Source organism: Colobus angolensis, unplaced genomic scaffold, assembly GCF_000951035.1.
Source record: "Colobus angolensis palliatus isolate OR3802 unplaced genomic scaffold, Cang.pa_1.0 Scaffold132, whole genome shotgun sequence".
NCBI lineage: Eukaryota > Metazoa > Chordata > Mammalia > Primates > Cercopithecidae > Colobus > Colobus angolensis.
This window is the reverse complement of record NW_012114400.1, coordinates 156,188-170,267: the sequence shown is the minus strand read 5'-3', so window position 1 is coordinate 170,267 and position 14,080 is coordinate 156,188. Positions and strand designations below refer to the sequence as shown.

The 14,080-nt window shown below is 39.1% G+C and overlaps 2 protein-coding genes across 6 annotated transcripts in view; one reads left to right on the top strand and one right to left on the bottom strand.

The window, feature by feature from the left end:
* RGL1 (ral guanine nucleotide dissociation stimulator-like 1) overlaps positions 1-9,804 on the bottom strand; it is a 295,913-nt gene extending 286,109 nt beyond the window's left edge. For 3 of the 4 annotated variants that reach the window (XM_011934156.1, XM_011934152.1, XM_011934155.1), the window contains exon 1: positions 9,354-9,804. The gene's annotated coding sequence lies outside the window, so the exon portion shown is untranslated. The remainder of the gene's footprint in view (positions 1-9,353) is intronic. The other variant, XM_011934153.1, reaches the window with a different exon arrangement.
* Positions 9,805-9,898: 94 nt separating this feature from the next.
* Positions 9,899-14,080, top strand: part of ARPC5 (actin related protein 2/3 complex, subunit 5, 16kDa) — a 9,765-nt gene continuing 5,583 nt past the window's right edge. Inside the window, exons 1-2 of one of the 2 annotated variants that reach the window (XM_011934159.1) lie at positions 9,899-10,323; positions 12,655-12,736. In XM_011934159.1, coding sequence (XP_011789549.1) covers positions 10,181-10,323; positions 12,655-12,736 — 225 coding nt within the window. In that variant the 5' untranslated portion in view covers positions 9,899-10,180. The remainder of the gene's footprint in view (positions 10,324-12,654; positions 12,737-14,080) is intronic. The other variant, XM_011934160.1, reaches the window with a different exon arrangement.

Genomic DNA, 14,080 nt, shown 5'->3' with positions numbered 1-14,080 from the left:
AATGTTGATATGGAAGAATATCTCTGCCACCACACATATAGAAATAACAGAAATAAAGAAAATAGAAGTAAATTAAGGCAGCTAGTAATATGATGATCTGGAAAAGGCATTGGGATATATCCCAAGAAAACAATGAGACTGAAGGGAGGGACACATTATCTTGGTGACTCTACCAAGGTCCAGGGTTTGGGGGTCTTAGCTTGCACACTCAACTACCTACTTAGTAAGTACAGGGAGAATGGATTTACTCATGGGAAGCAGGTTTGGATTAACAAAGCTCTTGAGATTGACATGTAAAGACAAAAAACTAATGTACTGATTTCTAGTAAGACTTATAACTAGATACGCAAGCATATATTCAAGTCATCCAGGTTATATAGCCTCTCCATGTACATAAGCTACATTGCAAGTCAAATTATCATAAGGTTGCCTTATGGATTAGAGGAGTCCATTATTTGACTCAAGTGTTTAGTGCTATCAGATTCTGCTTTCATAGTGGTGACTGACATCTGCTTAGAATGAAGTGGTGGATGGGGTATGTACAAGGGCAGCTCATTCCTGGACAGTGTTTGGGAGGGTCCAGACAGCAACGACAACACAAACCTCTATGACCAACTCCTGTCATGGCATTGATTTTCTATGTGACTAGAAATCTGTTTTCTATGTTTCATCAAGCTACAATCCAATCCATAAAATACTAAATAGATGAGAATTAATCAAGCTATAATCTAATCCTGCTGATCTGAGAGCAAATCCTATGTCTTTAAATTGCCATTACACCTTTTTTATTCATAGTATACGCAATCCAGAAAGTTCCACAGAATGGAATCTTACTCTTCTTACTGGTTTTTAAGGAAAGCCACATAAATTTAAAAATTTTTTAAAACAATAAATTTAAAAAGGAAAGCCACATCATAACCTGTACTAATTTAAAATAATATTATTCGGCCAGGCGTGGTAGCTCCTGCCTGTAATCTCAGCACTTTGGCAGGCTAAAGCAAGAGGACTGCTTCAGCTCAGGAGGTAGAGGCTGCAGTGAGCTATGATCACACCACTGCACTCCAACCTGGGCAACATAGCAAGACTCTGTTTCTAAAAAATAATAATATTATTACTAACATTGAGTGAGAGCCATATATCAAGTATTTTTCTAAGCACTTACATGTATTCATTTAATCCTCCCAATAATCCTATGAGGTAGATATTATTATAATACCTACTTTACAAATAAGGAAATTGTAGCACAGATAATTTAAGTAACCTCCCAAGTAGTAAATAAAGGCCGAGCTGAGCGTTAAACCCAAGAAGTCGAGCTCCAGAATCCATGTTCTTAATCATTATGCCTTAATGCTTCTCTAAATAATAACAATGCAGATTCACTATAAAGCCTAAAAGAATCCATATTTATTTAGGACCTGTCCTGAAGCTTTTCTGTCATTCTGCTCCAACCACAGTACCAGTGGGCATCCTCTAAACTATGGAAGCCAGGTAGGCAGGATGGCTAGGGTGGAAAACTTAATAGGTTCTAGATACCAGAACTTTGGCCCTGCCCCACTCCCCTGTTGCCCAGGACCTCATGCCAAACATAAATCCCAAGATTATCTTATCTTAGATGTCCCTGACTTTCAGGGATGTACTAAATCTGGGACCCAAGGCAATGGAACATTGTTTTACTGCATTGTCTAGTTAAAATTAAGTGTAAATTGTTCCTCAAAAAATTAAAAAGAGAATTAACATATCATCAGGCAATTCCACTTCTGGGTATAAAAAACAAGGTCTTGGCCAAGCACGGTGGTTCATGCCTGTAATCCCAGCACTTTGGGAGGCTGAGGTGGGAGGATCGTTTTAGCCCAGGAGTTCAAGACCAGCCTGGGCAACATAGCAAGACCCTGAATCTATTAAAAAAAAGTAAAGTAATTTTTTTTTATAAAACAGAACCTCAAAGAGATATTTCTACACCCATGTTTATAGCAGTATTACTCACAATAGCCAAAAGGTAGAACCAAACCAAGTGTGCATTGACAGATGAATGGATACCCACGATGTGGTATATATATACAATGGAGTATTATTCGGCTTTAAAAAGGAAGGAAATCTATTCACGTGCCACAACATGGATGAACCTTGAGGACATTATGCCAAGTTAAATAAACCAGTCAAAAATAGGCAAACACCACATGATTCCACTTACGTGTGGTAAGTAGAAAATGGTGGTTGCCAGGGGCTGGGGAGCAGGGAACAGGGAGTTATTGTTTAATGGGTACAGAGTTAGTTTTGTAAGATGAAAAGAGGTCTGGAGATGGACGTTGGTAATAGCTGTACAACAATGTGCTTAGTACTACTTAATTGTACACTTCAAAATGGTTAAGATAGTGACTTTGTTATGTCTATTTTATCATAATCTTTTTTAAAAATTGAATTACTAGTTGACACCTACTGATCTCTCTAAATACAAAAAAAGTGACATCTTTTCTGTTAGACTAAATATTAGAAATCAGGCTCTATGTCGCCGGGCACAGTGGCTCATGCATGTAATCCCAGCACTTTGGGAGGCCGAGGTGGGTAGATCACCTGAGGTTGGGCGTTTGAAACCACCCTAACCAACACGGAGAAACCCCACCTCTACTAAAAACACAAAATTAGCTGGGTGTGGAGGCCTGTAATCCCAGTTGCTCGGGAGACTGAGGCAGGAGAATTGCTTGAACCCAGGAGGTGGAGGTTGCAGTGAGCCGGAGATTGTGCCATTGCACTCCAGCCTGGGCAACAAGAGAGAAACTCCGTCTCCAAAAAAAAAAAAAGAAAGAAAAAGAAAAAGAAATCAGGCTCTATGTCTAGTCTCAAAATACAGAGATAAGGTAAGGAAAGCTCACAGTAATATCTAAAAAACGAATATCCTTTAAAAAATCATTAAAATAACAAGGTTTTTTTAGGTTCACAATTTACAGTTCATTTCAAGCTCTTATATGGGTTTGTTTAGACCTTTGATACTTGGCTATATACTTATTTTTAGAAAAAAGTAATTCCAAATTATTATAATTTGGACTAATGAGAAAGATACTGAAAGTAGAGAATGGTGATTAAATGCACAAACCTCAGAATCTCACAGACTCAGTTCCCACATCATTCTGCCACCTGCTGATTGAATATCATTGGCCAAATTACATGACCTCTCTGAGCTTTAGTTTACTCATTCATAAAATGGGGACACTAATTTCTAGGCCGTAGAGCTACTTGGGGATTAAATAATGCAAGTAAAGGGTTTATTTACCAAGTGTCTGACACACAATAAACTTATTAAGTGGTTACTATTATTAATAAAATATGAACAGGATAAGGATAAAGAGTAGGAAATTATAAGGATTGCAGGATCTTTCAAATATTATCAAAACTATGAGTCTTAGATAGTTGACTTCCTATTTTCTTTAAGAAATAAACATAGGTCGGGCACGGTGGCTCTCGCCTGTAATCCCAGCATTTTGGGAGGCCGAGGTGGGCGGATCACGAGGTCAGGCGATCCAGACCATCCTGGCTAACATGGTGAAATCCCGTCTCTACTAAAAATATTTTAAAAATTAGCCAGGTGTGGTGGCGGGTGCCTGTAGTCCCAGCTACTGGGGAGGCTGAGGCAGAAGAATGGCATGAACCCGGGAAGCAGAGCTTGCAGTGAGCCGAGATCGCGCCACTGCACTCTAGCCTGGGCCAGAGGGAGACTCCGTCTCAAAAACAAAACAAAACAAAAAAGAAGAAGTAAAGATATGTTACTAGAATTTGTGATAATCAGGTTGAGGAACAAAAAGTTGATTTCAATGTTTTGCTTAAAGAGTTAATAGTGGTAATGAGAAAAGAAAAAGGTCCATGGTCATGGCAGATACTAAAATAATTATAAGAAAATATTTTGTGCAACTTCTTGCCAATAAATTGGCAATCTAGATGAGATACATGATTGTCTAGAAACACATAAATTCTAAAATTGATTCAATAAGAGAAAGAAAATCAAACAAATCAATAATCATAGAAGATAAGAATGATCGAAGATCTACCTCTAAAAATATCAGCAAGCCCAGGTAGTTTTGCAGCATACTCTATAACTTTCAAAGACCAAATAGCATGATAATTTCTCATCATTTAAACTATTGCAGAGTGTAGGAAAAAAAGGTGGAAATCTAAATTCGTCTACAAAGTTAGGCTAACACTAATATCAAAACTGGATAAAGATAGCACAAATAAATAAAATTATGGATCCATCTTACTTAAAAACAGAAATTATGGCCAGGCATGGTGGGGTGGCTCATGCCTGTAATCTCATCACTTGGGAGACCAAGGTTGGAGAACTGCTTGAGTCCAGGAGTTGAAGACCAGCCTGGGCAACATAGGGAGACACTGCACCTACAGAACAAAATTTTTAAAGGCAGCACGCAGTGCCTCACATCTATAATCCTAGCACTGTGAGAGGCCAAGGCTGGCAGATTACTTGTGCTCAGGAGTTCAAGACCAGCCTGGACAACATGGCAAAACCCCATCTCTACAAAAAAATACAAAAATTAGCTAGGGTTAGTGGCGTGCTCCTGTGGTCTCAGCTACTTGGTAGGCTGAGGTGGGAGGATGGCTTGAGCCTGGGAGGTCGAGGCTGCAATGAGCCAAGATCACACCACTGCCCTCCAGCCTGGGCAACAGAGTGCGATCCTGTCTGAACTTTTTTAAAAAAATTCTAAAACCATACAAACAAAATATAAACTAATCAAATCCAGCAAGTAATTAAAATGGTAATATTACACAACCAAATAGAGTTTATTCCAGAAACATGCGAATTTTTCAGTGTAGAAAAATATATATATTCACTACACTCATAAATTCAAAGATAGAAACTATACGATTTTTATGATTAGATCCCCATAAAAGGCATTTGATAATTTTAGCAGTCATTTCTAAAAGTCATAAAGCAAAAGTAAATATGTCAACTGGTGAAATACCAAAGACATTTCCATTGATATAGGAACAAAGCAGAAGAGCCCAGCACTCAATTTTTCAACACTCCTTTCAACATTCTAGCATATACAATAAGATAAAATAAGTGACAGAAATATTGGAAAAGAAGATGTAAATTATCATTACCTCAAATATTATACAGTGTGATAAGAGATGCAACCTTAAAACAACTGTTAGCATTAATAAAATACCCCCATGCTAAGAAAGAATACAGGATAAATATGCTTTAAAGTCCATAGCTTTCATTTTATATCATTAAGCAGTTAAAAAAAATCAAATGAAAAAGTCTCATTCACAATACTTTAAAAATAAGACTTATTCTTTGGCACTAAATCTTTTTCCTGAGGCAAGAGTACAGATTTACAATTTTTTTTAATCTTTGAAGTACTAATATATGAATAAAGGTTTATGAAAATTGCAGATACCAGGATGAAATCACTTTTTGTCAAACACAAACTAGAGCCAGGAGAGCCCAAAGGAGTAGGGTTCATGATTGCATGGACGAGATAAAAGACATTTTTGGAAGTCTTGTCTCAAGGACTTTCTAAAATAAGAAATTCTGTAGGACTGCAGCAATTCAGATAAAATGCTCTCAAAACAACACCCGCCCAGTAATAGCATCTCCTCCTCTAAAATGTCGCCAAGTCTGACTTTGAGTATCCAAAACCAGTATCTGTTTCCAACCAGCTTACGTGAACTTCTCCTTTTGCCAAATAAAAGTTTTCCTTTGACCAGGTGCGGTGGCTCACGCCTGTAATCCCAGTACTTTGGGAGCCCAAGGCAGGCGGATCACAAGGTCAGGAGATCAAGACCACCCTAGCCAACAGGCAGAAACCCCGTCTCTACTAAAAATATAAAATTAGCTGGGCATGGGGGCATGCGCCTGTAATCCCAGCTACTTTGGAGGCTGAGGCAGGAGAATCGCTTGAACCAAGGAGTTGGAGGTTGCAGTGAGCCGAGATTGTGCCACTGCATTCCAGTCTGGCGACAGAGCGAGACTCCATCTCAAATAAATAAATAAAATTTTAAAAAGTTTCCCTTTATCCTCCCTTCTTTGATGCATATGTAGCTTGCCACAGCTATGCATCTCAGGTTATAATCCTCCTTTCTAATTCCCAAATAAATTCAATGTATTTAGAGATTTTTTTTTTCTTTAGCTTACAGGTTTTTAGTTGACAAGTTTTAGTAGAGAGTTCACCCTATCTACTCCACTTTAATGTGTAATCATAAAATTATGTAAAGAAAAAACTTGAAACAAAGAAAAAATGAAATTTTGAAGGTTCGTGTCTTAAAGTTTAACACATAACCAGTTGATGCAGATATTCATAGGAGCATTAAATCATAAGATAATCTATGCACAACATGCTAAAAATATTTTTACATTTTTATTATGTATATTTATATACATTATGTTGCCAGAGAACCCTGGTATTAAAGCATCCTTACCAGAACCGAAATTCACTTATTTATATTTATAATACGTTTTACATATTTTATTAACATTCATTTTGCACTTCTATTTCAAATAATAAAAATAAATAATGTCACGTTGCAGGATTCAATATCTTTTTTTTTTTTTTTTGAGATGAAGCATCTTGCTCTGTCACCCAGGCTGGAGTGCAATGGCACGATCTCGGCTCACTGCCACCTCCGCCTCCCAGATTCAAGCAATTCTCCCACCTGACCCTCCCAAGTAACTGGGACTACAGGTGTGCACCACCACCCCTGGCTAATTTTTTGTATTTTTAGTAGAGACAGGGTTTCCCCATGTTGGCCAGGCTGGTCTTGAACTCCTCACCTCAAGTAATCTGCCCGCCTTGGCTTCCCAAAGTTCTGGGATTACAGGCAAGAGCCACCGCACCCAGCCAGGATTCAATGTCTTTATTTGTTATTTAAGTGTTTAGTGGCAAGTTTGGGGAAGAGAAGCACATGTTAGAATCCTTGGTTTAAAATGTCTGAAAAGAAAGACCTATTATAGCCTTATTAAAGTCCCTTCTAACTGAAAAGATCCTTGGCTGTTTGCATCATCACAGAAAATAAGGAACTACATATACAGCATTAACCTTGAGAAAATTCAGATTCAGTCCTGCTTCGGTATTGAACCAAACTAGGTTATTTGCACAAGTAAAATGTCTTAAAACCTTACAAACCTTTTATATCAGGGTAAGCACTCAGTTGAAAAATTAAAATAAGGAAAGTAATATTACCTAAGATGAATTAAGTATCATGATTGACATTAAAAATTTAGAATTTGCAAGGAAGTGAAATAATGAGCTTTCTAATTAAAAGATAATTAAGGACAGATTTCTCCACATACACACAAAAATTTCCCTAAAGCTTTATAAAGATATAACTAGCTAATAAGGTGGAGAAGTAATTTATGTGCCCATTAAAAAATACTCAATCTCTGAAAGTTAGTCCAAAATTAACTTATCAGATCCTTAAATCATTGGCTAGAAACACGTTGAGTACCTATTACGTATTAGGCACTTAGATCATTGTAAGACAATAAAATTTACTGCATTAGAAAAGACATTTTTCACATCTTAAATGCCATAAGCATTATTTGGCTGGCAATTAATTACATTTAACACATTAAACATATAGAGCAAAATTCTGAGCAATCAAAATAATTATACCCTTGAGCAATCGATTATTTAAACTCCTTTCACTATTCCCTTAAGCTGATTTCTACTCTGGGATTCTTTCATAGTTCTCAAATAAGAAAACAAAAAAATTTCCAAAATAAGGCAATACAAAAGAATAGAAATGTAAGAGAAGAGCTATATTAGCTCTTGAATCTATCCCTGTTTCCATTTGCTCTCAATAGTGCCTCTATTGTTAGATTTTCTCTTCAAAGAAAAATATTGATTTAAAAGAAGAAAAAGTACAATCACCTTTAACAGCTAAAGCATACTGATTTAACATCTACTAAAGTTAGCAAAGACTGAAACTGAAAAAAAATTGTAAAATCTCTATTCTAAGTTATATAATGCCATTCACCATAGTAATGATTACATACTTCGGTACATGGCTTTTTAAAATAAATATTACCAACAAGTAAAATTTTTTCCTTTGCTGTCTTAAGACAGTCCTAAGATAATTTTTACCAGTGTGTATGTTCATAACTTGAATGTTAATTTAAAGCAATGTTACTTCTATCACCTAAATGATATACTTATAGAAGAGTGGTTTAATTGGGAACAGAAAAATGCCACATTGCTTCTTCCCAAGAAAAAGGGATGTATTCCATTCTCGAGGTCTCTCTCCCACTCTCTATTTATATATTATATACTGCATAGATAAATACACACACACATATATGTATTTTTTTGAACTTAAAGAAGACTAGATGTATGTATTTACACGTATATATCCAACAAACATTTAATTTTGAGATCTCTCTCCCTCTTCTATTATTCTCAGTATGATTCTCAAACTGTACAGTCTTTCACTTTTCATTCATTCATCAAGCACGTATCGAGTCCCTTCTGCATGCTTAGTTTTTTGTCAGATGGAAGGAAGATACAAAAGAAAAATTGTCTCTGCCCTTCAGAATCTTTCCATCTCTTCTAGGAACAAGATAAAACACCATATATCATTAAGCAATTTATAAGACTAGTCCCAAAACCAATGGCACAAGTAACATGCATTTTACATTTATGTAGAATTTTAGAGCTTGGAAACACTTTCGTGATATTTAATCCTAAGAACAATCTTGTAAAGTGCACATTATTAGCTCCATTTCGGTGATGAGGAATCTGAGACAGAATTTTAAGTGACATGTCTCGTTCAAACATTATGAGCGAAGAGTCAAGACTTAAGCCTGAGTTTTCTGATTCTAAGCCCAGTGCTCTTTTCAACACAGCACTGGAAACCAAAGATTGTGGCACACAACAGGACAACAGCCAGTCTTCTGTTCGAGGTCCAACTAAACTGGACCCATACCTGAGCAATGTCCAGCCAAATGTCCAAATTAATTTTATCCTGCAAATATTTGTTCTTCAGTGTAATACACACAGCACAACTACCATTTCCTTCGTCTTAGTGCCTTTATCTCCTACATTCCGGAAATGGGGATGTCAAATATTTTTTTAAAAATCTGGCCTAGATGGAATCACATAAATCTTAAATCATAATATAAATCTTAAAGGTCTGGTTTCCACCAATCCTTACCCATTTTGTTTTCCCCCAGCACTAGAGAGCCTAACCTACCCTCACCCCTTTTGAGCATTCTTGCTCCAAACAACCACTTATTTTAAGATGTCAATGACCCTTTCCCAAATTCTACAAATTCACCCCAGTTTTGCCAACCGACCCCAGCGCCTGCCCGGACACGTTCCCCTCCCTCCCAGTAGATTTGATACCGAGTTAAGGTTCTGCAGATCCCGTCGCGATGCTGTCACACAGCACTGACAGATAAGATTTGACCTTTCGACTCCGTCCTTGGGGACCTCCCGCTGGCCAAGTAGGGTAGTTCCAATCCCAGGAAACGGGCTTCCTGCTCAGGAACGCAGCCCCTAGCAGCGCACAGTCCGAGGTAACGTCTCTGGCAATTAGAATGATGCTGGGCGCCCCGGTGTGCATCACTCCGCCTCATACTCCTGCCAACTGCGGAGCACTCGGTCCGGCAGCCAGTCCATCCCACCCACATCCAAGTCCCAGCCAGTCGGACCGTACGCAGGACCCGGATGACAGGTCGTTGACGGCTGCAGCAAAAGTCAATGCCACCTGCCACTGCTGCCCATCACCGACAACCTCAGACCCCCTAGACTGGACCGCAGAAAAGCGTTTCTATGGGAACTCCCTGGGAATCACGTGATGCACTCGGACGACCAATCGTTTCTTACCTCCGCCCGCGATCCAGGTTTCGGCCCTCCCTCTCGCCCCTCCAGTCCCGCCCCTTGCCTACGGAGAGCCCGCGCCTGCGCGCTGTGTCCTGCGCGCTCCCTCCCCCGCGCGCGCTCTCCGTGAAAGAGCGGGGGCGGCGTGGGAGGCGCCAGGAGAGCGTGAACCTGAGGAGGAAGAAGCAGGGCTGGCGCGCAGGCCCAGAACCGTCCGAGCCACGGCAGCCGGCGACGCCCCAGAGCGGAAGAGGGAAGTAAATCAGGCTCCGGGCAGTGGGCTGCTGGGCTCGGCTTGCTGAGGTAGAGGCAGCGCCAAGAAGAGGCCTTTGCTGCTGGTAGGGATTGGGATGTCGAAGAACACAGTGTCGTCGGCCCGGTTCCGGAAGGTGGACGTGGATGAATATGACGAGAACAAGTTCGTGGACGAAGAAGATGGGGGCGACGGCCAGGCCGGGCCCGACGAGGGCGAGGTGGACTCCTGCCTGCGGCAATATCCTTGCATTCGCCGCTCTCCCCACCCTAGCCCAGCCCAGCCCGCCCTTGTCCGGAGACCCGGGAGCCTGAAGGATCCGCGGGGCACCGGCGCGGAGCTGCCCTCTCTACCTGCAGCTAAACTTGTCTCTTTGGGGTCTCCCGCTCTGAAAGGGCAGGAGGAAGCCCCCGTTTCCTACCCAGTAGCCAGGAGACGCGAGGGTCCCACTCTTGGAAGCCTGCCCTCCCCCGCGTGCCTTCCACGCCCCCAGATTCCTCAGGTTGCACCCGAGTGCCTGCCTGCCTCGGGAACCGGTCCCGCCGGCCGCGCCTTCGCGGCGTTAGGGAAGGCGGCCAGGGCTGGTGGGGAAAGCTGGTGCCGAGCGCCCAAGTTTTTCTTCGTAGAACTCTATTTCCTGGAGTCACATTAGCTCCAGAAATTTCTTATTGTGGGGAACCTGCGTCTTTCCTTAGTGGTTTTGTTTTTTGTTGTGTTTTTGTTACTGCTAGCATTAAGACAGTTTATTCCTTACCGGGGGCAGGAAGTAGATGGTACGGTTCGAAAATTGAGGTCCCCTATGCTTTCAGCCCATTGGCCTTTAAAAAAAAAAAAAGAAAAAAAGGAGGGGGGCATTTGACGAAATATACATTGCACAGAATTTGTTAACCGGGGGAGGGGAATGAATACAAAAAATGCAAAACTCCTAGAAGGAAGCTTGGAGCCTTTTACCTGCTAAGAAAAGGACAATAGAAAAAACGACGGAAAATGCGTATGGAGAATCCTTGGAAATATTTAAAATAAACCCCAATGAATAAGATAGAAGATGAGACATTTGTATAAAGCAGACTCATTTTTGTAATCCTAAAATTGATTCCATTTTAGTTAAAATATGGCTGTCAGTTCCCGGTTTCTGTTTTTGCATATTTGAATATTCATAACTTTGGCTTTGCATTTGCATTACATCTTTTTTAGAAAAATGTAAATTTTGCAAAAAACCGAAGCTATAGTTTTAGAAAATCTCAAACACTGGCTTTTTATGCATTTCTGATTATTGGATGAATAAGGAAGACTCAATGTCCTGTTATATGGGGAAAATGTGAGTGAAAATATTTAATGGCAACAGTATCCTTTTTTAAAGGCACCTAAATACAGCATTAGACGTTTATCAATATATAGATAGTCCTTTGATTGCCACAACTTTCACAATTAATTAGCTGTTGCTCTTTTACATTATTTAAATAAGTGCTTGGGGTCATAAAAAATGAGCTAATCACATGAGGCATGCTTCTCTAGAAATCCCTGCAGCCTTGAAAATAACAGCTTGTCAACCAGAGATTTTGTGTGTGTAAGAACTTTTTCTTCGGAAGATAAATGGTGAACATGCTTCCTAAAAACATTATTTGTGATGGATAGATGGTGTTTTATGAAACCCCAATGTATTTTAGGTAATTTATGGTGACTCTTAAATGGTACTGCTGTATCCATATCAGTGGATCCGCTTTTTGATCAGTACATCTTAAAATACAAAGATACTGTCTTTTCTTACCCTTACATACAGCCAGGAAAGACAGCCCTAGTGGTGGGGTACTAGAGATGGAGGAACAAGTGAACTCTGTGGTTTTCCTTTTAGGGGAATGTCTGGTACATTCTGACAGTCTGATTGGCCTTCTGTTTCTCATGCTTGCTAACTCATTAGTGCTTTCAAAGAGAGTCTGAATTTAATAGGTATGGTCTAACACAGTTTGAATTACCTTTGTGAAATATGAGAGAAAGTATCTAAAGCAAAAAATTAAGCTGCCACCTAAGGGACATATGAATTATTACATCTCCTGTGATGCCTCTTTTCATCTATATTGAGAGACTGCTAATGTGTATCATTGAGATTGCTAATCTGCCAGCATGTTCTACCAGCATTTCAGTTAATACAGAATATAGTAAAAGTTTGGTCTTTATTTTTTCAATTAGAATCACAGGAAAAGACACATTTTGGTTGATAAGAGGTTATTTCATTTGGGGGACTAATAATTCTGATATATATTTTGGGATTTCTTTAACACCACTCTAGGTAGTGTTTGCATATGTATCTCACTGGGAAATGAAAGACTATCAAGGTGTTCATTTGATAGTTAGAACCAAGGGTGAAACAGTCTGCTTTATTAAAAAGAAAGTCTAATGTTGTCTTTTGCTTTTGATATCTTGCCTTGGATTAACATCCTGGAAACCAACACATTGAATTTCCAGTATTGAACATGGTGACCAGTAATTTTCTTTTTATATGTAAATCAAGTCTTCAGAACCAGTGGTTATAATACTTTCCTGGGGGCCATGCTTTGCTGCTACACCCTTAACTTCCATCACAGGAAACATGACAGCTGCCCTACAGGCAGCTCTGAAGAACCCCCCTATCAACACCAAGAGTCAGGCAGTGAAGGTGAGTTGCAGACTACAACACAGTGATCTCTGATGATATCTTACTCTTAGTAAAATCCTCTGCAGTTGCAAAAAAAAAAAATATTTTAACTGTTTGCTATCTTTGACATAGAAGAGTTTATAATGTGGTTTGATAGGTAAAAATTTCACGTGAAAAAATAGCCTTGTAATGTAGTTATGATAATGCTGCATGGTAAGACACAGTGAGTTCAAACGATAGTGAAATCATTTGTGTGTGTTTTTAGAGGAGACCACTCAGGCTGAATTTGAGCAAAGGTTTGAAAAATAAGTTAAACCTTTACAAAAATAAACAGATTGTAATTGCTTTTTAAAGATTTTTAAAAACCGTACAGATACTAAATATTTATTATAGAAAGCTCAGACAGATGGGAAGGTTAAAAAGGTAGTCATTTATGGTCCCACCACCCAGAGATAACAGTTACTACTTTGGGGCCTTGCTATATTGTTAGAGTTCCCTTTTGTTTTTTAAGAATGAAATTTTATAACCTGCTTTTTCGGCTGTATGCAATGTACAAGAGATTTCCTTCGCAATAAGTTTATTTCTATAGCATTTTTAACAGTTGTATATGGATAAGCTGCAGTGTATACATAACTAATCTTTTGTTATATATTTAGACTGACTTTTCCTATTGTAAACCACTGAAATGAATATTTTTTGGTAAATTTTTAATTGTTCTCTTTGAATAAATTGCTAGCAGTGAATTACTGGATCAAAGAACGCACTTTTTTAAGGCTTTTGGTACATGTAGTATTGCCAAATTGTCCTTCAGAATGGTTGTGCAACTTATATTCTCTGCAGTCTTTTAGTAGTTCTTAACCTATTTAGGTATTTATTTAAAATGATGCCCATAGCATCAACCTCATTGTCCTTAACTATTCATGCATCCTAGGAGCTTCAAGAATCTCAATTGAATAGCAGTAAGTAATAACTTAGGTAAATATGTAATAATTGTCTAAATAACATAATTTTTTATAGGGGAAAAATTGCTTTGGAAGTTGTAAAGAATGTCGTTGAAATTTCATTTTTACCCTGGATGCAAAGATATTTTTCTAAATCTGGTGATTGCACAGTCTTTAAACCAAAGATAACAATAGGTAGTAGAAACGTTGTGTGAAATCCTGACCAGTAGGAATGCTGGAGGTAGTACTTTGTGTTGAATGGAAGGAGAAACAAATTGTTGAAAAGGTCAGTTAAGTGTTCTCTTTGCTTGTCTGGATGGGTAAGAAAATAACTGCTTTTGGCCGGGCGCGGTGGCTCAAGCCTGTAATCCCAGCACTTTGGGAGGCCGAGACGGGTGGATCACGAGGTCAGGAGATCGAGACC